A 26,025-nucleotide genomic window follows, 5' to 3' on the forward strand; every position below is an offset into this window, starting at 1 on the left:
CAGAATCTGAATGTCAAGCTCTGACCTCTCTGCTAGGACACAGAAGGGGCTCTAGAATAAGCACATCTTAATCTAGAACTTCCCTTCTCCTATCTCCATAGTTAAGCTTTATAGCAGCCCCAGTTCTCCCTATAGCTTGTCCCCTCCCCCAGTCTATCTGTTGAAATCTTTCGTTTCCTTCAAGGCCCAACTCAAGTCCCACCCCCTCTATCCAAGCCTTCCTGAACCCACTAGCTGGAAATGATATTATCCACAGGTTCCTCACAGCCCTTCGTATGAACCAATTCTTTGTGTATCAATTTAACTTGTATATATTGATATGGCTACTACTGTGCTAGACTATAAGCCTCTTGAGGGCAGGGATGCTTATTTCTTCCTTGCATCCTCAGCCCCTAGCACAGTGCCCCACACACAATGTTGAATTTTTGTTGAATTGAGTACTCATGTTGATGATACATTGGGCTCATAATCTCTCAACCTTCAACTTCCAGCTTTATTTCATAGCCACCCACTAGCAGAATTCAATCCAATTTAGTGAACATTCAGTAACTTCATTTTACTTGTAAGGCACTATGCTAGGCACTGAGGATACAAAGACAAATAACAGGCCCTGCCCCCAAGGAGCTTACATTCTACTGAGGGGGAAGAAATAATAAAACACAGAAAAGTAAATACCAAGGATATACAAAAGATACAAAGGAAAAAAAAAATTTTGGTGGAGGACACTGAACTGGAAAGATTGAGAAAAGCCTGGTACAGGTAACATCCTAGATGTTCTGTAAAGAGAGCTAGAGTTCCCAAAAGGCTGAGGTAAGGAGGGAGAAGTATGCCCCCAGTATGGGGTCAGGAGGTGGGATGTCATGTACTGGGGCAGACTGGCAGGTCTCTCTGGCTGAAAAAGAATTCATGAGGTGAACAAATGGAACAAATCTGAAAAAACAGGCTGGAGCCAAATTGGGAAGGGATTGAAATACCAAAGAGAAGAATTCATATTTTACTCTAGAGGCATGAGGAGCTGCTGCTGAAGCTTCAAGAACAAGGGAGCAACACAGTTGGACCTGTTTTAGGAATGTCAATTTGGCAGCTTGGAAAGTGAAGTCAGGTAGCTTGGAAAGTGGATGACAGACCAGAGGCAGGAAACAAGTTAATAAAGAAACTGTTACAATCACACTGATGGAGCAGTGATGAGGGCTTGAACCAGGCTGGTGGCTATGGGAGAAGAAAGGGACCAGATGCAAGACATGTGGAGGCAAAATCAATGGGATTTGGCAACTGACTGGAAACAGGGAGTGAAAGGAGGGAAGAGTCAAGAATGACTGCAAACCTGGGCAGTGGAAGGATGGTGGTGTCCTCAACAGAAATAGGGAAGGCATTTTTTTTTTATGAGTTTTGAGTTGCCTATGGGACATCCAGTTTGAAATGTTCCAGCAGGCAGTTGAAGATCCCCCTTAGAGCTCCCCTGGGAATTGCTCCATCTCCAAGATACTGAACTCCAAAATTTCCCTCTCACCCACCACGACCTCTCAATAATCTCTAACACACCCTCACTCTCACTGCTCCTGCATTCCCTGACCCTGACTTTTCTTCCCTGGGCCCTTCCTTATTTTCCCAGTTCATCACCCCTTTTCTGGCTTCACTAGCCTCCCTACCCATTCTTGACCTCCTGGTCAATCATTTCAACTATGTACTTTTATCTACCCATGAAACTCTCATCCTTTTGACCTTCCTCTCTTCTGTACACCATACAAAATTTCCTTCTCCTGGCCTATTCATGCAGGGTTGTCAAGCACTGCTAGAGAATAATGAAAGCTGGTTTCCTGAATCTACCATGCATCCATGCCATTGCATTTTCAGATGGGGGCTCACTGCCATACCTCCATTTCCACTCCCAAAAGCCTTCCCCATACCAATAGCATCAAACTATAAAGCTTCCTCTTTTCTCAAACTGTTCTCTTTTGTTCTTTTTAAAAATATTTTTTAAATTATTTTTTTGCTTTTCTGGAGGGGGGAAGGCAGGGCAATTGGGGTTTAGTGACTTGCCAAAGATCACACAGCTAGTGTTGTGTCTGAGGCTGGATTTGAACTCAAGTCCTCCTGACTCCAGGGCTGCACTGTGCCACCTAGCTGCCCCCTTCTCTTTATAGCAGATGACCTTGCTTCTTACCAGAGCCATCTCATGTGAACTCTCTCAACTCCACTCCTTAGAGCACCCAAACCTGTCCTTTATTCACCGTTTTCATTCCAGTCTCAATTTTTAGCAATTCTTTCATTCTATCTCGTCTTTGATTTCTTTCTTATTCTGAAGATCCTTCCCTCAATTCTGTTATACCCTGAAGCTACTGTCATCTCTTTCACTGGCAAACAGCTACAAATATCTATACTTTACACTTCTGCTTCCCCAGAACTTGGCAAGGCACTCCTCAGACCCCCCACCAGGTTCGAAATCTATCATGCTCGACACCATCATTCATTCTCACCCTACCTGCCTCCCCTGTATAGTCCATCTAATCCCAAAATTGCTTTTATATTGTTCTTTTCCTTTATCATCGCCATCTCCCTAAATCTGGCTTGGATTCATAGCCTCCAGCCTTCTATACCACAACAACAGGTTTTTAAAAGGTCTCTGCCTCTAACTTCTCCTCTCCTCAAAGGACACTCACTATACACTGCCATGGGAAAATCTTAACATACAGCTTTGATTACCTAACCTCTCTGTTCAAATATCTCACACATTTAACACATATCCTAATGTGTTATACTTCATTTACTTTTATCTTTCCCATTAGATTATGCCTCCCTTTAAGGCAGAGCCCCAGTCTCATTTATCTCTATATCCGTGACAGTGCCTAGCACTGCTTATTAAAAGTTGAGATTTTGCTGTTTAATCTGTAAAATGGGGGAGGTAAGCTAGATGACTTGTAATGCCTTTTCCAGTTCTAAAATTCTGTGACCTTCCTGGGGCCTGGCAGGGTGGGCAGCAGCACATTTGTCTTTCCAGAACTAGACCCTTGCCAAGAAGTCTGATAGTGGGAATCATGTATATGGGGGAAGTTTGGGAAAGGATAGCCGCTTCCTTTTTATTTGTTGTCTCTGGTATTGTGTGTGGGGAAGGTTTCTGGATTTCAGGCTTTGGTATGGGTCCTTCTTGGGCAGATGGAATATGTAAATGGAGCCAAACAGGGTTGCAGGGGTTTCTGAATTCCCCAGAGTGGAGCCTGAGTCAGAGGTTTAACGAAGCCCATAATCCCCTAATGTTCTCAATGTTGGACACAGGGGAAGACACTGTTTTTAGACCTCAATTATAAATACCCATAAGTCATAGACAACAGTATCTGCAAGATACCATATCTAATGAACTACCAAGAACACAACTCAAAAAAAAAAAAACACCAGAATGCAGCTCAAGCTAAGACAGTTGGTGAGGTTTCATACTTATTATAAATCCTGTGAATTGTCTCTTCAATAGGACAGTAAGTTCCTTGTGGGCAATGCCGTTTTGTATTGCCTTCAAACACCACAGATAATGGTGGTCTAAATATACTTAGCCTGACTGAATTGTAGCCAGCTTGGAAGGGCAATTGCCATCAGTCGCTGGCCTCCAAGCAAGGTAGCAGCTGAACGATGAGTTAAGTCACACAACGCAAGGCGGACAGGGGTACTCAGCTGGAACAGTTCTTCAAGAGTTTCTGGGCCAGGCTGGTACATGCCAAGTAAGCATGCAGGCCAGCTGAATGGGGTAAGAAACTAGCGTTGCGGGGCCGAAGAAGGCTCTGGCTCAGTACTGTGTAAGACCTGTTTTAGGAAAGTACCCAGGCCTTGGAGCAGGGCTTTCCACATCATGGAAATGACTCTGTTCTTCACAACATAGCTTCCTTTGCTTGACACTCGGCTCTCCCCCTCAAAGTGCAAAGTTTAGTTACCAGAGAGAAAAATAAAAATAAAAGATTTCCCTCTGGGATTAGGCTGGGAAACCTGGTTTAAAACAGGGAACAGCTCTAGAGATTGCTGTAGGGCAGAGATAACAAGGGGAGAGGAAGGGTGGGGCAGCAAGGAATTCTCAGATGAGATACTTTTATGTAAACAATGAACAACTACCCCACCATAGCGGAGGTGATTCATCTCCCTGGCTACTTTAGAGCCTGAAAGGCCAGAAACACTGGGTACCAAAGGGCTTGGGAGAGCAATGTCTGCAAAACAGAGAACGTCACACCCTTCAATCAGAGCTCTACCAAATCAAGCCCACCTCCCCCAAATTATACCTGACCTGACAGTAACAACTTTAACCGAAAGTAGGGAAGTTTTGACTGTGAGCTTGAGATGTGGCCAGGGGAACTTCTACATGTTCCTCACAGGTGGGGAGAGGAAGAGAGGGTGGGGATTACCAGGAATTCAAGTGGCAGAAGGGGCATTGGATCTGTACCTGCTCCCTGCTATACTTTCCTTCTTATCCTTACTGCTCCCTAGAGGTGGTAATAGGGGCAGAGACAGCCTCAGTTGTGTCGACAAAAACTTCCTTGGTCACTCAACTCCCTAGTAGTGCCTTGGACTCAGCCATTCCCTCTGCATGAACCCCTACCTCCTTATACATACTCTGACAGCACAAATGCTGCCCACTCTATCATCAAAGACTCCAGGGCAGAATTTCACATTTGTTTAAAGACTGAGCCTATGGAACAAGAAACTACCTGGGATGCTGGGCTATATTGATATAGCACTTTTAATAGAGTAATGGATGCCAAATTAACATGGCTGCAAGCAGTCTGTGCTACCCTGATCGGCAACAAGGGTCCTTCTGGATGACTGGGCAACAGATTCTCTCACTAGGACTAGAAAGAGAATGTTTTGTGAGGGTTGGCAAGACCCATCCCTAGTTGATGGGAAGCTCTTTGGAAAGCCTTAGTCCAGTGACTGCATGGGTTGCCATGTCCAAGGGGGCATTCCACATCTCGGGGTCAAAGTCTCGGCAAGGTCCTGGGGTAGCAGTTCCTGTCCTTCAATAAGAAGCATGTCCACCCTGTGCCAGGCCCCTCACTGCTTGGCTTTCTTCACAATGGTGCCTACGGCTGAGATGACCGTGGTCTTGGAGCCACTAGCACTGGTTGTCACCGTGACAACAGCTGGCAGGGTGGCTGTGGTGGTGAGGATGGCAGGCTGGGCTATCGTCGTTACTGGGATCGCAGAATCCCACTTACTCTTTCTCTTCTGAGCGTCTAGATGAAAAGAGAAAATGTTTAAACACACACTACACAAAAACCAATCCAAAAGACCTCACTGTCTTGTTCCAGCCCCAGGCTGTGTTCTTCACCAATGTCACCAGCACTGACAGTATGGTCAAACCCCGGTTTCCAGGATTACCTAGGGATCATGTTGACTCTGTGCCCTTAATAAGGCACTCTAATTTTCTCTTTGGTGAATCAGGAAGGGGGCCTCAAGGGAAGACAATGTCTTGGAGAATCCAAGGAAAGCTCCTTGTTACCTGTAGCTGCAGTGCTGGCTGTGGTGGTTGTAGTGGCAGTGGCATTGGTTGTGGTGCCCTTCTTGGTGCCTGTCACAAACTCAATCTATAAAGGGAAAAGGAGGAAGAATGAGAGATGTAGGAAGTTATCTGTTCAGGTCCTCTTGTAATCCATTTGCTCCCAGGGGACAAGATTTTGGAATTGTGGAATAAAGGAGACACTGATAATCAGCTCTGGTTTGACTGGTAACGTTTGGCTGGGGGCCAGGAGTGATGTCTAAGGATATCAATAGTTTCAGTGCTAAGGGTTGTTTTTTTTTTAAACTAGGTTCAAAAAACTTCCTGGATAGAAGCCAGTTCCCCTCTCTCTATTGTCACGTATTTGCACAAATCCCAGACTTCCCTCCCGCACTGCCCCACCTCACATGCCCAGAACCATTTGGCCAGGCCCCTCCTCCTCACACCCAGGAGGAGGTGGTGCCTGCACAGGGGAAGGACAGCTCCGGTCACCTCCCCAGGCGCTGCAGACACGTCCCTGCAATAAGCCTGAGGTTTGAAGGGGGAGGAGGGAGAGAGAGAGAAGGGAAATTCAATCAAGTGTTAAGAAAGAGAAAATCAGATTATTCCCCAACACCAGTCCCCACATGCCTGGCCCAAAACAGTGCCTGAAGAAGTATTCTAACAAGGCCAGGAGCCACAGCTCCTTGGCCCTAGGGATTGGAAGGAGGCCCACTGGGGCTGGAGGCATTACTACTGATAGCACAGGAGGGATCAGGCCCAATCAAAGGCAAGAGGGGGTTGATGACCCTCATTGTCCCTCTCTCTTCCTTCAAGACAAAATGGCCTCATAGGATATAATACTCAGGGATAATACTCACTTACTCAGTCCTATATGCCCAACATATAGAAAGCTGCTGAGGGAGTCTGGTCTCTTAAAACAAGGGATTAACTAACCAGGCTGGGGAGTACAAAGGAGTACTGAAGTGGGAGAGGTGAGGGCAAATTCTTTAGGCCTAGCTAACTGGAAAAGGCTTAAGGTTCAGAGGTGGTTGGGATCTAAAACTATGGGAGGGAAATGAACTAAGGACAAAGCTGACTAGGGACCTGAAAGTAGTACATAGGAAAGAAAGGATAAAGTATCAAGGTAACAGATGATAGAGAAGGGGAAAAAACAGAGGAAAAGCAGGGCCAAGTATGCAAAGGATGGAAGTTCAGCAAATACTGTTTGGCCTTAGAGCAGGACTAAATTGGCTAACTACGGCCAGATGACAGAAATGTCTTCTTGGGGGGAGAAACAGTATTCCCCAGGCCAAGATCTTGAAGTTGGGGGGAACCTCCTTCCTTAAGCATGAGTACCCGGTACTTCAATTATCCACCTTTTCTATCACCAAGTCTCCATGGTTTCTGTCACTTACTTTTGTTCTCTCCTTTTTGGCCTTTTCCAATTTGTCCATTTCAATCTTCTGTGCTTTGGCTACAAAGAAAAAACAAACTGTCAAAAAAGAAACTCCACTCCTCTAACTTTAGTTAAGCCTACCCTCCTCCGTACTCCCTCCAGAGGTTCATAAGGCAATGAATGCCTCATCGCAAAAGGAGGAACTCAATCATGATGGCCCCTATATTTCTCATGTTCCCTTCCCCATTAGCTAAAGAGAAAATTTTCTTCTGTTAGGACACTTTACATTTCTCCTAGAGGAATTCCCTATTTGGTAAGAATTACTAGGAAAATATGTAAGCAGTTTGGCAAATCAGTCAATTTAGACCAACATATTATACTACATAACAAAACGAATAAAATACATTCAGAACTCAAATATTAAAGGTCATATACCATGACAAAATTAGAAGAGAAATAGATCAGGTATCTATCATAACTACAGCTAGGGATAAATTCTTAACCAAACAAGGCTCAGTGGCAATCATGAATAGTAAAACCGGTATTAATAATAATCATAATAATAAAAATAGCTAGCATTTGCAAAGCACTTTACAAATATTATCTCTTTAATCTTCCAATAACCCTGACAGGCAAGTACTATATTATCCCCATTTTATGGATAAGGAAACTGAGACAGAGAACAGTTCATTTGCAATTACTTGAAACTGAAAAGCTTTTGCACTAATGTAATTAATACAAGTAAGAAGGAAAGCAATCAAATGGGAAAAAATCTGGCATCAAAAATCTGACAAGGGTTTGATATCCAAGGCATATAGAGAATAAGTAGACAATTATATATAAATTAAATATTATATAATAAGTAGACTATATATATTAAGTGATACCCCAATGGATAAGGGTTTGTCAAAGGATATGAATAATTCTCAAAAGAATTACAAACTTTTGGAATCATATGAAAGATTGCTCCTAATCACTAATAATAAGAAAAGTGAAAATTAAAACAACTTTGAGGATTTACTTCATACCTAGCAAACTGGCAAAGATGAGAAAAGACTGGAATGGTCAATTAATGGAGGGCTATGGAAAGTCAGACACTAACTTGTTCAGGATCACACTACTGGTGAAGCTGTGAAATGCTCCAACTATTCTGGAGAATAATATGGAATCATGCTAAGAAAGGAGAGGGAGGAAGGGAAGGGAACAAGCATTTATTAAGCACCTACTATGTCCCAAACACTGTGCTAAGCACTTTACAAATACCTCATTTGAGCCTTACAACAATCCTGGGGTGAGTGGTATGAGGGTGTAGGTGATATTATAATCCCTATTTTATAGCTGAGGAAACTAAGGTACACAGAGGTTAATGACTTGCCCAAAGTCAGAGATAGTAAGGGTCTGAGGTCACACTGAACTCAGATCTTCCTGACTCCAAGTCCAGGGTTTTTTATCCACTGTGACATCTGGTTAACATCTAGCTGCCTGTAACTAAAACAGCTATCCCCTTTGAACTAAAAATCCTACTGCTATGATACTCATATACTCCAATGGGGTCAATGATAGAAAGGTCCCCTATATAAACTTTTCCCAGTTCCCCAAATATATCCCCTGAAAGTACCTAAAGCCTCATAGTACGAGTCCTCAGACCATCCATGGGGGTCAAACATATCCTGAAAAAGAGAGAGTTAAACTTCTAATCAGTTAGACTTCATGCTAGCATACTTTTCACTAGGGATATGAAGTAGGAACCAAAGTACATTTCCCCACTGAGTTTGGGCTAAAAATCCTCCCATGTCATTTATTAGCCTCTTGGCTTCTGGATGAACACTGGAATCCAACAGTCAATTCATGATTGTAAGTATGATTCCCTATGGGACATGATATCTTATGGGCAGCATCCTTTATAAGCCAAAGCATGGTTTCTTGTTCTGTTGTTTTTCAGTTGTATTTAACTCTCTGTGGCCCCATTTCGGGTTTCTGGGCAAAGATACAGGAGTTGTTTATTATTCCTTCTTCAGTTTATCTTACAGATGAGGAAATTGAGGCAAACAGGTTTAAATGACTTGCCCAGGATCACAAAGCTACTAAGTGTCGGAGGCCAGATTTGAACTCAGAAAAAGGAGTCTTCCTGACTCCAGGTCCGGCACTCTACCCAGTGTGCTACTTAGCTGCCCCTAAGCCTGGTTAGTATGCTGTAATGAAAGGATATATTTAGTTCTAACATAACCGGTGCTAAGGTGGTTATTCAAGTGGTGTCGTTATCTTTTCAAAGTCAAATCTTTAGGTTTGGGCAGTTCACATGGGCAGTGAGAAGTAAGGACTTTGGCCTGGGACGGAATACAACTTTAAGGAGGAGTTCTCTAAACATTATATTTGCAGAGCTTTGCTTCTTACCTTGGGATAATTGGTGCCAAGCTCATCAATTGAACAGTACTGGATAAGCTTCTCATAGATGCTGAAACAAAAATGCCACAGAAAATTGATCTTGAGTACCCATCATGATAAGTAAAACCCCAACAGGTCACCCAGAACCAGCCTCTTCTAATTCCTGGGCTGTTGTGATACCAGCTTGGCAAAACCCAACCAACATGTTCTTAAAAAGCTTTCTAAAGAAAAATTTCAACAACAAAATCCACCAATCTGAAAAGTCACCTCTGGTCCTTTCTAGTCATTCCAATGTTATGATAGGGATGAGACTATGGACTGGAAGTAGGAGTAGGCAGTCTGAACAAGTTGAGTATCAAGTTGGCAGGTGATACTTTCATGTTTTAATCATATGTCTATGACCTCCAATCTGAATGACTGGGTTGGAGCCACGGTACACTCAAAGGGCACATCTCTACCACATCATGTTCCACCACAGGTGTTATTTACACGACCAACTGGATAGAAGCAAGGCCCAGGCACTTCTCTGATCCAAAAAAGTACTACCCATTCATCTGTTCACAGAATCACTGTATCTTAGGAGCTAGAAGAGACCTCAGAGAAAAGCTAGTTCAACTTCTTCATTTTATAGATGGGAAAACTGAGGCTGAGAGGGGCAATGATTTGTTCAAGACTACAATGTTAAGCTCTACAGAGTCAGGACTAGAACCCAGGTCTCCTGGTTCAGTGTTTTTTGTTATTCTTTCCTGCTATCAACATACAAGCTTTTGATTAGTAGTACTGTAAGATTTTTGATGATAAATCCTTAAAGGATACATGGTGTATCAATCCACTCTGTAGGTTTCCTAATTAAGTATCACATACATTTTGGTGCTTAACACAAGATTGGTGATGGTGACTAATTTGGTATTAAACTGGGATTTGAGCTGGGCTCCTTACAATTTCTCTCCCATTAACAGGATTATATAAGCCATCCTGACCCTTTCTCCTCCTAGGACAGAAGCAAAAATTTAAGTGAATCCTCTGGGCACCAGGGAAGCTCACCTGGGATTCCTAAATTCCTTCTTCCTCTGGATAATGTAGTTCATATCCATCCCTTCCTTTATCTTCCGCTCATATAATTTCTGTATCTTGTCCTATAGAAAAGGCACAAAAACTGTCATGACATATAATTCCACCATTTCAATTATGCTTATGGTCAAGGAGGCAGGGAGAGGAAAAGCTATATAAATAAAATTCACAGAACCAGCTAAAAAAAATTGCATTTAAGTGATAGTTTTAACCTACATTCCACCAAATCTTTTGCCAGAGGTTCTTGCAAGAAAGGAGACAGATTGGTTTGATTCTATCTTCTTTAATTTTTCCAGATGACCTCCTACTATAAGTACGCTAAGAGCACTGACATGGTCAATGCCAGAAAAACTATTGGGAAGGAGGCCTGGAGAACCTGCAAATTGGGTAACCACTTCCTGAATTACTCATAAAACATCAAAGCTTTTCTGTAAAGATAAAATCCAGGCCTTAATCAAAAGAGCAGGACTAATCCCTCTCTGAATGGCTAAAGTGTGACCTACAGATGCCTGAGAGGGCCCAAACACTTCCCAATGGAGGAGTGTGCCTATGGCTTTTAGTTTGGCCTCCAGACACTTCTAAAGTGGCTTGCTGGAAGGTTCTCAGGGGTGGCAGATAACCTCTCAGACAAGGGTCATGCCCTCATCTCTCATCAAGATTTTCTTACATTACACTGGCCGGGGCCTTTGTTAAGAGTAATGAATGGACAATATGGCAGGGAGCCCGGATGGCACAATGCTATCATCTGCAATGTTTTCTTTGGGGGAAGCATACCCAGCACATACCCATGCAGACTACATTATCAGCTGATGTATCAGTCTTGGTCCAGTGCCAGGAGAGAGTTCTTAGCAAATCTGATTCTGGGATAGGGGACGCAGGGTAGAGAAACCTACTAAACTTTCTAAATGCAAAGCCCACATTGCCCCAGGGAGAAACTAAACACAGACAAATCCTTATTAGTATGAATAAGGAATCAAGTGGTTGCATGTATTAAAATTCATAATATTCCAAGTTATAATTGTGTAATGTATGGTAACTGGTTCCAACCCAATGGAAATAACTTTACACAGCTTCTAGAGGATGAAAACACTTTTGTCATTACCTCCTCTCAGAAAGAAGAAGCAGTGGGTAGGGATAAAGATAACTGATCAAGTTAAGATTCCCTTCAGAGATAGGACAGAAGTGTTTTCATGTTCCTTTTTAGGAGGGCCATTCCTTTCAAAGATTTTTGGAATGGAGGCAGCATTTGGCGGGCAAAGGGAAGTCTATCATAATATTAGCAGGGAGAAGCTGAAAGTGATAAATTGCTTTCTAAATTCGCTTTCTTAAAAAAAAATTCTGCTTTCTTAAAGAGTTGATTTCCCTTCAAAGTGAAGCCTCTACAATCTGATCAAAGGCAAACTATCCTCCACAGCAGACATCTCTGTCTTGGGTCATTGGAACTGTGCCCGTTCAGCTGAAATAAAATGTTCTCAGGACCACTGATTTTACTATTAAGACAGTCTAGAAAGAAAAAAGGAAATTATTGGCTAGTATAGTCAAGCTCCTTGGCGCTAAGACTGACAGATTGCTGGAGTTGCTAACTACATGCTGTAGCTTGTCTGGCTTGCTGGGATAGAAGGAGCCTCCATCCTGTTGGATGGTGGGTGGAAGGCCTACTCAGCATGGGGTGGAGACTTCAGAGAAAGGGGAAAAAAAATACCTCTATTTTCTGAGCGCCCAGCCCTGCCAGAGGCCCCTCACATCAGCCTGCTGCATTCCTCAGCCCCAGACCCCATAAGTCACCCTTTGTTGGGACAACAGCATACACTTTCAGTGCCTGGTGGAAACTATGAATTACAGCCCACCTTTGACTCTAGGCTTAGCCACTAATTTGCTCTGATTTACTTAGCATATGATCGATCATCGATGAAAGCTGGAAGGGACTTTAGAGGAGGACATCAAGTCCAAACCCCCTCATTTATAAGATGAGGAAATAGTAGCAAAGAGAGGTTAAATGAGTTGCCCCGGGTCACTCAATTAGTGAGTGTCTAAGGACAGAATTCGAACCCAGGTTTAATGATCCATTTCTTCTTGTCAGAACCATTTGAGGGGGGAGGCAGGGAGAAGAGGAAGAGTCCTGATGACATTGCCGTGTGTGTGTGTGTGTGTGTGTGTGTGTGTGTGTGTGTGTGTGTGTGTGTGTGTGTGTGTGTGTGTAACATAAGACTAGATTTAAAGAGCTGAATGAGGCTGTGCAACTCATCAAAGCAACCAAACCTTGCTCCTACCTGGAGGTGATTTGAACATCTGCCAGGTGGCTCTGGTGGGATTTTAATCTCATCAGGAGACATGTTCCTGACTCTCTCAGAGAAGGAGGCTATGGAGAAAACAGAGAGGCAACATCACAGTCTGACTCCTTGTTCCCAAAAGTAGCATTCAAATGCCTAGAATGATGCTGCAAGGTGAAATTCTTCTATACCATATATCATCACCACAGCCCAGGGCAGTTTTCCAGGCCATATGTCAAAATGAGTTTCAACAAATTAAAAAAATACTTGATGCCAGGGTTCCTACTTCATCTTCTAGAAAACGAAAAATCTGACCATATTGGGAAAGAACTATAGACCAAAAATGACAATTTCTCCCCAGGGGCTGTAGGCTCCTCCTCACCCCTCCACAGTCATTAAGCACTGCAGTGACTTCAGTCCTGCTCTGAATGCCTTGGACAATGGGGTATTTGTAGCAGGAATCTGTCCATGTTGTTCAAAAACACCCTTCCATGAAAAGGATCACACACTGTTCAAGTGAAAGGCAGGGTGGAGTGGCATTAGAAGGAAGAGCAAACCAAGATCCTGTTATTTATTTTTAGGGTATTTGAGGAGAACCCCACATTATAGCAAGAGTACATCTGTGGTAGAAGGGGGGGAGCCAGCTGGACTGCCTGCCTATTGCCAGCCTTGAACCAAACACCAGGGCTTAGGTCGCTCCTCTAGTCCCCATGTTGGGTTGATGTTTTCTTAGGAGATACACTGCTTTGATCTCTCTACTTACAGTTTAACTCATACACTAAAGAACACATTGTTAAGCTCATGAATCTGGAGTTTGGGCCTTCTATGTTCTAATTCCAACCTACCTTTCCAGATCACATTGCTTCCCTTCACTTATTAGAGCCAGGTTGAACTAGCTGTACCCAATCCCTACATTTCATATTGGGAGCCATGCATTTGCACAAGCCATGCCCCTGGTGACAACGTGCTTCTCTCAATCTCTGTCTCTTCAGAATTCTTTGGGGCTCAGTTCAGGTGCCACCTCCTCCATGAAGCCTTCCCTGACTCTCCCAGATGTTAGTGCTATCTCCCACATGAAGGACCTTGTATTGACTCATTTATATACATACTCTAATCCCCAGAGGAAAAGGTAACCCTTCTAAGGGTAGAAATTTTTTTTTATTTTCTATTTTCTATTTCTAGTATGAAGCACAATGCCTTGTACATAGTAGTGGTTTTGCTGAACTGAAACAAATATGAGACTTTAAAAAAAAATCACTATGAATAGAACTCAGAGTTCTATTCAGTCAAACTTACCTACACTGCTGGTCATTAATAATGATGAACTAAGATAAACCCAATGCAAGAGTCACATTCTGCCAAATAGTGAAAGAGGGGCTTATAGAACCACTCTATGTGATTCAATTTTCATGGTCATCAGTCACAGTCACTAAACACCCTCCAAGAATGGGATAACACAACAGTTACAGTACAGTCTCTGACCAGAAGCAGCTTATTCTCCATTCATGCAACGTACATATCAGGATTCAGAGGTCCTGGTGGCTTTTAGATATTAGCATGACTATATGCTAAGTGCAAAGGGTTGGGACCACCCTCCTTCCCGCCCCCTCTGCAGTGTAATCTCTTAACCATGGGCAGCAGTAAAGCCTGGGAGAGTTAAAAGGAAATTTTTTAGGACCCTAAGGTAGAAAAAATACAATCTGAAAGTGTGAGCTGGCCTCAGGTTTCCTGAATATAAGCAACAAAGGCAAAGGCCAGGCACTAAAAACATCAAATTGTGCCTATTAGTCATTAAACCCTGTCAGAGACACCAGTACAGCACAGGGTCCCAGGTCTAGACATCAGCTGTCTTGTCTGGATTCTTGATTGTTCCATTAATGCCTCTAGACCACCAACATACACAGGATTGCTTTTTAGTCCTAGGTAAGTAATTTTTAGAGTGTGACACCTGAAAATAGGCAAAAGGGGATGCACAATAATGATATTTAGCAATATGGGAAAGATTTTGAAATTCTTCCCTCTTTTCTCTACACCTAAAATCATGAGATTGTATATAAAAGGCTTAGTGGACATTGCTCTGGACTATTCCATTGGGTAGGAGGCTGGGAAGTTGGGGGAGAAGACTGAGAAGCCCAAATCCTCTGTTTCTCTGTCTCCAGATTCCAAAGGCCACTAGTTTCTTAGCTGGCCTTCACGCTGCATTCCCCTGCCCACAATGTCAACCACTGTGTCTCTATAATGTTGTTTTCTATCAACAGAATCTAGGGTTTGGTGAAAACTGGCCTTTATAGGAATTTGAATAAATTAGAACTTTTGTAGCAGGGATGAACAAAAATTAGGGGTAGGCAGAAACATAGAACCTTTTCTGAAACATCTTTAACTCTGTGGGTCTAAGCTATTCAAAATTCCTAACTACATCTTTTGCTGAATCCCATCCCTAGACCTTTCTCTCTCCCCCTCCCCTCCTTCCCTGTTTTCTTCCTCTCTCTGTTCTTGTCCGGTTAGAGTTTGTAAAGGACTTTGTTTGAAGAGAAAAGAGATTTAGATCCCACATACAGAGTCCAAATAGCAAAGCTGGTTTGATTAAATCCTTGATTTTGAAGCCCAAAGGCTCAAAATGAATAAACTATGAACCCATGATAAGCAGGCACAAAATAATACAGCAATTTGTTGGGAGCAGGAGTTTGCTTTTATATAGACTAATAAGACAGGTGACATCTACAGAAGCCTGTAAAGGTTAAGAAGTAGACAGGAGCAGTATTTACCACGGTCCCTTCCATGTGGCTAGGTTAGGATTTTTTTCCCTTAGAAGGCAAGTTATCTTGAAACTTGATCAGTTTAGAAACCTAAGGTTCAAGTCACTGACATAGCTCCCAGGTCACCAAAGGGAATAAAAGTAGCATACTCACAAGGAGTCAGTGCCCCTCAGATATGCTGGATGCCATGCATGTCACTGCACCCTGCTGACCAGACAGATGCATTTCTGCACAGACATAAGGTGGGTTGTATTTACCTGAACCAGTGTTATATCTTTTCTGAGTATCATTTTCATGCTAGGCCTAAGTACACCTTCTTTTGCTAACTGTAATCCACAAGTGCTTCATTTAATTCCAATCTTGAACGTTCCTGAACCCCCACCCAGATTGGTTTCTGTCAAGCCCAGCCTACAACATTTCGGTGAAGACAGGATTGAAGCAAAGTATCATCACAGCTATAGTGGGGAAAGGATTATGTAGATGTAGAGAATGGGGTGACTAGATGGACAGATGTGGTAGTGTGGAACCCGGTGGCCAACTTTTTGGTAGCATATGAAGAGTCTTCCAATGAAAAAGAAAGAAGGCTCCCAATGCCTGAATTGATTAGCTCAATGGATACTAAGGAGGTTGATATGGAGGATAAAGAAAATGTCGGGGTGAACATTCCCTTGTTATTGTTAAGTCTTAGATAAGATGGATTTCTGGCACAAGAAAAATCAAAGTAAATTGACCTAATGCATTCAGCAACTAGAGACGGAGATCTTGTTTTTTAAGGACTGTGCTTTGAAGGCATAAGGGTAGCTGATGAACTTGACCAAGGGACCAAGAGAGACGGTAGACAGAAAGTAGTCTATGACCCAACTGGAAAATTTGTCCTACTGAGATCAGAGCTATAAGGGAAAAGAATAGGAAAGGAAATAACGACGAGAACTGGGAATCTGTTCCTGTAGTAAGACAGCCTTGGGATTTCTTTATTGCTACATTTACTGTTGTGTTATGCTTTGTCCTTAGTTCTCAAAGAGGACCATGACATCAGGAAGATGATGCTATGATTTGCAAGTGAACTGGATTTAAGCGAGGGAGGGATGTACAAAGTCACCACAGCCTCACTTTCTCCTTGAGAGCCATCTGGTCCAGTGGCCATATACAGATCAGGATGACTGGAGATGGCCCAGTGCTACATTTACAGGGGAGGTTGAAGAGTAGGTGTTCTTTATCACCAAAGAACTGGGGAAGTTGCAGAAGAATTTAAAACAAATACCTGAAGTGTAACTGGAAAAAGGGTTGTTGGGGATATGGTCCAGTGAGGCCAATGTGGAGACCCTTTGTGTCAAAGTTCTATGGCTTGGGGATAAGGTAGTTATTTCTGTCCAATGGGGCTCTTCATGCCAACTATAGAGGACCTATCTATCCTGAATGGTCCTCAAGCTGTCCTCAACTGGCAAAATGGCCCTCATCTCCCATCTCAGGGAAAGAGGTTCAGTTTTCTTGAATAATAACTTTGTCACCATGTCCACCAGTACCAAGTGTCTCATTTTCCAGAAGCTTATGTCTTCTATGAAGCAATGTCACCTTAGGGGGATGGTTCTTTGGTCCCATAATTTATCAGATTCAGAGTCCAGAAAGACCTAGCAGATAAGGACAGATTACTTTTGAACACAGTTCTGGATGACATTCTTTGACTCTTCTTTATTCCACTGTAAATGCAGTTACTAAGGCTTTTTCCAAGACTAAGAACCCCACACACCATGGGGAAATAACTCAGTTATCACTCAACTGGCAGATCTTTTCCCCCCTCAGGATGGTTAGGACCCACTCCTTCCCAGAAAGGGCTTGAGTGTCACAAAGAGTGACATTGTTGGGAGGAGACACGGGAAAGGCAAAACTATGCATAACTATATGGCATATGTGTATTTCCATGGAAGAAAAGGGATCCCCTAGCTAACTTGGTGGCCATGCCAAGTTCCTGGATAAAGGTGAGAGGCTCTAATGCCCCTGTAAAAGGAGGAGGCAGCCACTTGACAGAGGCTTCTAAAGAGGCATTACCAGCCCCTGTTCAACTATCCCTCCCCACCCCAAACTAAAGAAGGGGAATTTCTTGCTTGGTGAACTGGGGAATATTGACAGGGTGGTGGTACAGGGAAAGTCTCCTTTATCAACAATGGCACCTAGACAAGTGGCATGCAAAAGGGTTTTGTTTACCCTGAGCTATGAGAACTGCTAATTGTGACAGAAGTGTCATCATCATATGTGCTATTATAACCCTGATGTTCCTGGTGCCACTTTGTTGTCACAACTCTACAATGGGACCCACTGTGAACAATGAAGATCTAACATCATCTACCACATGGACCAAATTTAGAACTTGGTCCTTAACAAGGGAGGAGGCAAAGCCTGGAATTTCTTTAATTTTTTATTTTGGAGGACAATTGGGGTTAAGCAACTTGCCCAAGGTCACACGGCTAGGTTTTTTGTATGTGTGTGTTGTGTCTGAGGCCGGATCCGAACTCGGGTCCTCCTGACTCCGGGGCCGGCACTCTACTCACTGTGCCACCTAGCTGCCCCTAAAGCCTGGAATTTCTGGTCTTCATTCCCCCCATATTCATTCACTCCTTTAGTGAACGAAAGAGGGCTATTACATTGCTTTTTGTATTTTTGTTGTTTTTTTTTAAACTTGAACTAAGTTCCTCTTCCAATACTACTTACACTAGGCTTCTCGTGTTTTTGAGATTAGGGCTTTCAAGTGATGGCTCTTAAAACCATTTAAGAGGCAGAAGGTCCTTGGAAGACTGATAGGACCTTACCACTGAGCGATGGGATGTGGTAGAAGCAAAATAAATCAACACCCCCCTCCCCTCCAATGGTCCCAATTAGGCTAAAAGGCAAAGAAGCTGTTGTCAAGACTTGATTAGTCTAGAGGCCTAAGGCTCAAGCCACTAATGCTTTCCGGTCACCTAAGAGTATAAAAAAGAAACAAGCTCACAAACTGTCCCTTATTTATAGCAGATGATGTAATACTATATAAGTTACCATATCCCCACACCCTGCTGACCAGATGTGTTTCTGTATGGAGATGATGAGGTGGGCTTTCTCTACCTAAACCAGTGCTGTATCTGTGCTAAGTATCCTTTCTATAGTATGGCTAGGTAAATGTCCTTTTATTAACTGTTAGATGGTCTACAAGTGCCTCATTTATTTCTAATCTTGAACCTTCAGTCAGAACGACCAGACCTGCCTGAATAGGGCTGGTCTATGACATGACATAGTAGTTCAAAGGTAGGTTTTGATGGAACACCAGCATCTTCCTCTGTAGAAAGATGGATTCATACCTGGGAAAACCTTAGTATAGCTCTTGGAAGGCTCATGGCTAAATTGGTGTCTTAGGATTTTCAAAGATCTAAGAAACCAAATGCTCAGAACATGGACTACACTGTGTAGGTCTAGTACACTCCTACATACTTGACTCTAGTCCTCTGGACATCTAACAGTATGTTTCCTCCATTCACAACGGGGTTCCTGACTCTAAGGCTGTCTGGTATTTCCCTCTTTTAGTGGAATGGCTGGTACAAGAGGCCACATACTTACCCATTTGAACAATTTCGGAGTACATAAGGCTAGAGAGGAGGGGAAAGGCAATAAGAAGGGTCTAAGTCAGGGGTTTTGGCCCAAGACACAAAGGGAATTGAAGGAAAGAGGAAGAAAAATCTTTTGGTTAAATGGGGCTCTGATTCCCCTCCTGACAAAACTGGCAACTAACCAAAGGCTGACAAACTGTTCCATGAATACAACATTAAGAGGAGAATTGTTCCTTTCATGTCTCACACATCCCATAAAATTCCAAGTGGAAGGAGTATATTAAAAGGCTGAATACAAAACTTATCTCAGAGTAGCTGCTTAAGACAGAGCAGGAAATATCTGTATCAGGCAGAGATTTACCCTAACTTTCTAAAATCTAGCTCATTCCTTTCCTAAACTGTTCTCTGCTCATCCCCCAACATAAAGTTCCTTATGCCCCAGAATGTGTATAATAGAAATACATACCAACCAGCTCCTGGGGATCTCGCTTTTCCAGTTCTGAAAACTCCTGTAAGAGAGAAACAAAAACAAGGGAAGATAAGATTTGGGGCTGACATTTCCTCTTAATACCTATATTAGTGTTCACTGCTATAGCATAGCACTTTCCAAGGGAGGAAAGGCAAGTGAGAAAAACTACATGGAATACTTACAGTGGAAAACCAAGCTGCCTGGTGTGTCAAGGCTCATGCCCTAACAATTATTCCAATGCTCTTTCTCCTTCACCGCCTAAATTTGGATGACAAACTCTGATCCGCTTAACATCATGCTTCCAGTAATGACAGACACACACTAGCATCAAGGAGAAACAACTCAGGTGAGCCTTTCGTGACCAATGAAACCAATTTCGCTGTCACCAGTTTTCTTTTCCCTTGGGCTGTTGGGGTGGCTTGCTTGAACTTTTACCACTCCTTACAAGGCATGTCACTTCATGGCAGCCTGGTGAGCCTGCTCAAGACCACCATTATAGTTACTATAGGCATTAGGATTTTGGGAAGACAAAGACAAACAATTCTGTACCAAGAAAAGAGCCACATGACTAAGAACAAAAATCTGCTCCCAAGAGGTTGCTGTTTTTTCTAAACAAAATATTTTGTGGCCTCACTTTCTACTTTACTGTATCAAGATGACTTCTTTATCCCAAAGAAATTTTGAAAGACAAGAGCAGTCCAAGCCCTAAGCTCTATCACCAAGTCCTGGAATGTTTCTGATCGTGAACAGTCTATCCTGAAACCGTGTCCTTTTTTCTTATCTGTGAAATGGAGAGCACAAACCCAACCTGCATAACTGGACGGTCGCACTACACAGCCACTTAAGATACAATGACTGCAGGGATACAAAGTGTGTTTTAAAATGCTAACAGTCAGAAAGGTGGAAACTGATCCCACAGAAAATTACCAACAATCTTCCCTTTTCTCCCTTCCTCTTGTTGGGGGAGGGCTGTGATGGGAAGGCAGTTATAGAAAAGCTATAGAGATGAGGCCTTCAAGAGGAATCTTCAGTATATTCAAGGAGAGACGAATTAGGTTCTAGCTTGGTGGAATAGCAATATGTCAATATGTGCTTCCACCAAAATATTTCTCCAAACCATGGCATTATGTTATCAAAATAGCATCCTCTGTAGCTTACTGCCTTCCTCAAACCCCTCCTCAGGATATTCTAAGACAGTCCTAGGTCCTCAGAACACTGCCGCTATTCATCCAACCTGAAAAGGACACAATCCTCATGCCTGGCTGCTTAGCAACAAGACCCTTGTAGCTATATTCCCACTGCTAGTCAGGTGGGCAAATAAAGAACTCTTACTGGGCTTAGATAGGGAAGGGCTGGAAAGCTGCTGTGCCAAGTTCAGGCTGGCATCGTAAACCAGCTGCTTCACCAAATGCACCAGTCTCTCTGGGGACCCAACAACAATCTCTTTGTAGCAGAGAATGATGGAGTTAATGTTGAATGGCCAATTGGGAGGGGACGATATGGCTAAGAGACTTCCTTACAAATTGTTCTGGAAGACAGTTTCCTTGGTATTAAATGTGGGAAAACATCAGTTAGTGTATTTCCCTGTATTTATATTCTCTCCCTAGTCAGCCTATTTGGAAAGAGACTTTGTCCTGGTAGGATAACCACAGGCTTGTTGCAGTTGCAACCAACTGCAACTTTCTAAATAGCTCCTACTGTCATCTTTTCCAAGGCATCCCACTAAAAAGGATAGTCACAAAATACCTTAGGTAAGCTATCAACACTGGAATTTTAAAAATTTGCTTATCTACTCTAAAATCACAGGTTACTCAGTATTACTGACATTTATAGAGCACTTTAGGATTTTAAAAAATACATTATCTTATTTGCTCCTCAAAACAATCTTGGATTATCATTCCCATTTTACAGACAAGGAAAATGAAGCTGTCAGAGATTAAATAACTAGTCTTATAGCTAGTATCTGAGGCAAAGTTCACTCAGGTCTACGCTGTCTCCCAAGTCCATTATACCACTGCCCCCTCTGTACAAAGAACAACTCCTCAAGGACAGAGGTTTCCTTTGGAGAGGAACAGTGGACCTTTCAGCCAATCTGTACCCCATGCAAAATGTGGCAGGACTGCTACTTTTAACAGTTGTTTACTTCTGTGAATCTTTTGTCTGGAGGTAGAAAGGGAAGTGCTACTTTTTGATTTCTCAGAGCTTCTGAAACTGACAGTTCCTCCTCTCAGGGAGCTCACACTCTAATTTAAGCACTCTGTTTCATGTCATGAACATGTTGGGGCCTGTTAGGTTCTGGAGAAATAAAATTTGTACATCTCACATCTTGGGGGCCATTTCACAACTTCTAAGATTACTGAGTTGGGCTGCCCAGCTTTGCTTCCAATCACTGTACCCGAGTATAGGGAAGTCTACAACAAACAATATCACAAGTAGAGCAATCTAATTATATGGGACTCCATGAGTTCCATTCTTCTGGGGCTGGTTCTGTCCTCAAAATACTCATCATTAAGATACAGGCACAAGTTTTCCTGGTATCTAAAGAGCCAATTCTGTTAGGATTGATTGCCAGATCCTGCCTCAAGGATACCAAATCATAATGTGTCTCAGGAAAGCCCCACATACATCAATGGACTGATTGTACACTGTAATGAGTGTGTGTGTGTGTGTGTGTGTGTGTGTGTGTGTGTGTGTGTGTATGTGTGTGTGCATAAGAGAGAAAACAAGTTATAGAGGTGGTTCTGGGCCTTTACAGCTGCACTGCACAATAAGCTGCAGCGATACAGAAATTCTCTCACACCCACTTCACTCAAATGTCCATGAACTGACAAAGAGCTGTTCTCACCAAGGTGAGGTAGGCCTGTTTCAATGAGAATGGCCTCTGTTCAGACTTTTTATTATGGTTATTATGTATTATGTATATTTGTATATGTACAAAAACCAGCCACAAATATGATTTTGGGAAGAGGAATACAGAAGAGCAGGAAGTGTAAGACAGAAACCATGCAATAAAGTGTATTTGGAGTCTCTAGGAATTTAAAAGAAAACAAATGTCTCCCTAACTCTTGTACTCTCCAGGCTCTAGCACCAGAAATTAATCTCAAAATAATCACCCACAAGAGTCCTCTTGGAAGTAAGGATGCTACCATTCTTAACCTTCTGTATAAATTCAAATTCTTGACATATTCGATTAAGCACAAGTAGTCTGATTCACAAAACTTCTAATCAAGGCAGATTTCCATTTACTTGTTAAAGAAATAGGTAAAGGAGAACAAAGATGCATAGAAAAGTCGGTATATCATCACTCTGGCCTTTTCTTCTCCACCCTCACCCCAGAGCAATCTTTCGGAATGCATGCATATGACTGTCTCAACTTGTACAAATCCTTCTGTTTCCAGGTGGATATAATCTGTTGGTCAAAGTAATGAATTCAACCAAGTCTTCTAGTCACCAGACAATTGTCTACATAAAGGTCTATGTCAGCTGTGAAGAATGGAATCCAAAGCCTAAAGACACTAAATTGTTAGCTGAAAGAACTTTAGTGTCTGCGCCCTTCAGACATGAAAGCTCAAGAATACATTGCAACATTTGTTAGGGAGACTTTTAAAACAAGGTTGTCAGGCTACAAAAGGAAAGGAAATCTTTCAGAATGTTGATAAGTCTTTAAAAAAAAGCCATGTTTTATTGGTGTTCTTTGTCTTTACATCAGTCCCTTCTTCCCTGTCTTACTCAAGGCTGAACTCTTCCCTATGGCAAAGAAAAATAAGAATAAAGACTGAATACAGTGACCTCACAGACAATATATATTCTGTTCCAGTGGCCCCCCCCCCCCCACCTTGAGGGAGGTGTGCATCACCCTGTTCTTCAGGTTCTTCCTTGGTTTCTCATTCAGTCTTTAACTCCTTTTAGGTCAACTTTCCATTCATGCTATTGTCCTTGGGCTCATTGTTATCTTGGTTCTGCTTATTTCACTTTCCATCAGGTCATACAAATCTTCCCAAGTCACGGGATTCTTTTTATCTGTCATTTCTTATGGCAGAATATTTCAATATGTTGAATTTCTTCAGTCCTTCCTTAACAGGCAGCCATTTTGTTTCTATTTTTTAAGTGCTGTCATGAGAAATCTGGAGTATACTGGACCTTTGTTTGGAGTATACAAGGACCTTGCGTCCTCAGCACACTTGCCCAGGAAGAGGTGCTAATGTCAAAGAGGCTGGACAGAGGAAACCCTTCTCTGAGTTCCAAATTGACAGCCCCACATGGTTAGTCTGCTTTATGGCTCCTCCAGGAGTCGGTGGATAAGAGCCCCTCTTCCCATATGCCACCAAAACTCATTTTTGTCAGTCTACATGATGTGAGGGGAACTTTCAAATCACTATGAAATAAACTGATTATGTTATCAGGCAGCTAGGTGGCATATTGGATGGAACAATGGGCCTAGTCAGGAAGACCCATGTTCAAATCCAGCCTTAGTCAGTAGCTCTATGACCCCAGGCAAGTCATTTAACCTTTGTCTGCCTCAGTTGCCTCATCTGTAAAATGGGGATAATAATAGGCAACTATCTCCCAGGGTTGTTGTGACAACCAAATGAGGTCATGTACATATGGTACTTTACAAATAAGTACTACCGTGTTTCCCCAATAATAAGACACTGTCTTATTAAATTTTTTTGGAAAAACACCAGAGGGCTTATTTTCAGGGGAGGGCTTATGTTGTCCTGCCTCAGCTCTCCTCTGCGGCACTGGTCTCAATGGCGCCAGCAAGCAAATCACTGGGGAAGAACAGGATGACGCGCTCACTGCTGCAGCTCTGATTGGATGCAGCTCGGAGCGCAGCATGCATTTCACCCGGGGGGGAACGGTGCATACAGAGGGTACTGTAATGTAGCGTGTAGCGCAGGGGATCACCTTCACTACAGTAGCAATCTCAATAGGGCTTATTTTCGGGGGAGGGCTTATTTTAGAGGAATCTTACACAGTAAGGGGAGGGCTTATTTTCGGGATAGGTCTTATTATCGGGGAAACACGGTATGTAAATGCTAATTATTCTAACTCCTAGATGAGGAAACTTCTTTTGCCAATGAAAATCTGAACCTTCTCAGCAACATAATTATAGTCTTACAAAGAGGCTAAATGACTTGTCCAGGGACACTCAGCCAATATATGTTAGAGGTAATCTGATTAGCATAGCATTAAATCTGTTTATGTATTTGGGTTATTTTGTGTGATTTTTGTTATGTTGGCATATCCCAACCAAGAACAGTGATTATCTTTCCAATTCCTTAAGTCACTTATTTGTATAAGGAAATATTTTGTGGTTGTATTACTCATACATAAAATATCTGGGTATTAACCTACTAAAATACATGTATTTTGCAGATATTCTGAATGAAATGTTTATCTTTTTTTGTCTTGGTTTTCCTAGTGCTATATAAAAATGATGATTTTTTTTGGGTGTGAATTATCAGCATCAGCATTTATTTTGTATAGTTACTTTGCTGAAAATTTTAATCACTCAATTTCTTCACTGAATATCTGGGGGTTTCTAAGTAAATCATCAAATCATTTGCCAATGGGGATGACTTTAACTTTATTCTCTTGTTAGTATTTCTAAACTTGAATCAAATAATAATATGGAAAGGGGCAGTCTTTTTTTTTTTTTTTAATTTTTAGGAGAACTTAGATAAAGCTCCAGAGCTCACAAGCTAAAATCCAATTAAGGCATGACGGAAAAATAAATTACCTCCTTGGTATAGGGCCAGGGCTGGGATAGATAGAAGAGAGTCAAACAATGCTAAACTTATAACAAACCAAACTCTGAGGCAATAACCACTCCCTTTTGAGAGTCAGCACTCTCTCACCCACCCTTGGCTTCAGTTAATACTAACTTAATCACAAAGCTGAACATGCAGCTGCTAAGGCAAGTCAGGCATTCTTCCTCAAGAAAGGGAGGCAACCATCAGACAAGCTAGTAGCAAACTAGTGTCCTGTTTTAGGCCCTTGATCAGCTATGGAAGAAGCTTCAGAGTGTACCAAACTGGCTACAAAAGAGGCACTGCAAAAGCCGGCATAGAGACTCCTTTAGCAAACAATCTGAAATCCCTTGATGAAGTTATGACTGGAAAAGAGGAAGGAAATTGAAATAATACAAATCTGTGAGGCTACATGTTAGATGGCTATGTTTGAGCTAAGGAAGATTTACTCAAAAGTATGTGGAACTGACTGGGAAGAATGGACTTTTATTTACATCAACAATACTTGCTAAATTCTTCCTGGAACAAAGCCCACGAAAAACTCTAACTGGAAAGCTGGGACACAGAAGCCTCTGGTTTCTGCATTCTGCCAAATCCAAATGCCAACTTTTCCTTCTAGCTTTGGGTGTATCAGACACATAAAAAGCTTTTTAAACAAAGGGCATAAGAATATGGTCCCTTTCTTAAGGATAGCCACGGGTTGGTATTTCTGTTCAATAAGCCCAACTCACAGCTTAAAGAGTCCTACCCTCTAAATCTCATCTTTTATCTGAACAGCCTAAACAGCGACATGCACCTATGTAAGTGATACGTGAATACTGGCTATTATTGTTGTTGTTAGTTACTGACTATTCCTATCATAATTTCCAGCCTCAAGTTTAGGGCAATGATTAGG

General features: G+C 42.3%; 1 protein-coding gene and 1 long non-coding RNA gene across 5 annotated transcripts in view; one reads left to right on the forward strand and one right to left on the reverse strand.

Moving 5' to 3' along the window:
* Nucleotides 1-471: 471 nt before the first annotated feature.
* Nucleotides 472-26,025, reverse strand: part of SAP30BP (SAP30 binding protein) — a 48,632-nt gene continuing 23,078 nt past the window's right edge. For 2 of the 4 annotated variants that reach the window (XM_069076403.1, XM_069076401.1), the window contains 9 exons: nt 19,375-19,417; nt 12,578-12,666; nt 10,281-10,372; nt 9,246-9,306; nt 8,470-8,521; nt 6,871-6,929; nt 5,966-6,001; nt 5,477-5,561; nt 472-5,210 (listed from right to left, as the gene is read on the reverse strand). In XM_069076403.1, the coding sequence (XP_068932504.1) occupies nt 5,029-5,210; nt 5,477-5,561; nt 5,966-6,001; nt 6,871-6,929; nt 8,470-8,521; nt 9,246-9,306; nt 10,281-10,372; nt 12,578-12,666; nt 19,375-19,417 (699 nt within the window). In that variant the 3' untranslated portion in view covers nt 472-5,028. The remainder of the gene's footprint in view (nt 5,211-5,476; nt 5,562-5,965; nt 6,002-6,870; nt 6,930-8,469; nt 8,522-9,245; nt 9,307-10,280; nt 10,373-12,577; nt 12,667-19,374; nt 19,418-26,025) is intronic. The other 2 variants (XM_069076404.1, XM_069076402.1) reach the window with 1 other exon arrangement.
* On the forward strand, nt 19,560-23,166 carry LOC138152513 (uncharacterized). The gene is made up of 2 exons (XR_011166118.1): nt 19,560-19,723; nt 22,776-23,166. It is a non-coding gene; the product is annotated as an uncharacterized lncRNA (long non-coding RNA).

Source organism: Petaurus breviceps, unplaced genomic scaffold (assembly GCF_028583685.1).
Source record: "Petaurus breviceps papuanus isolate PSGF00001 unplaced genomic scaffold, PetGlider_PUasm1.0 90925, whole genome shotgun sequence".
Taxonomy (NCBI): domain Eukaryota; kingdom Metazoa; phylum Chordata; class Mammalia; order Diprotodontia; family Petauridae; genus Petaurus; species Petaurus breviceps.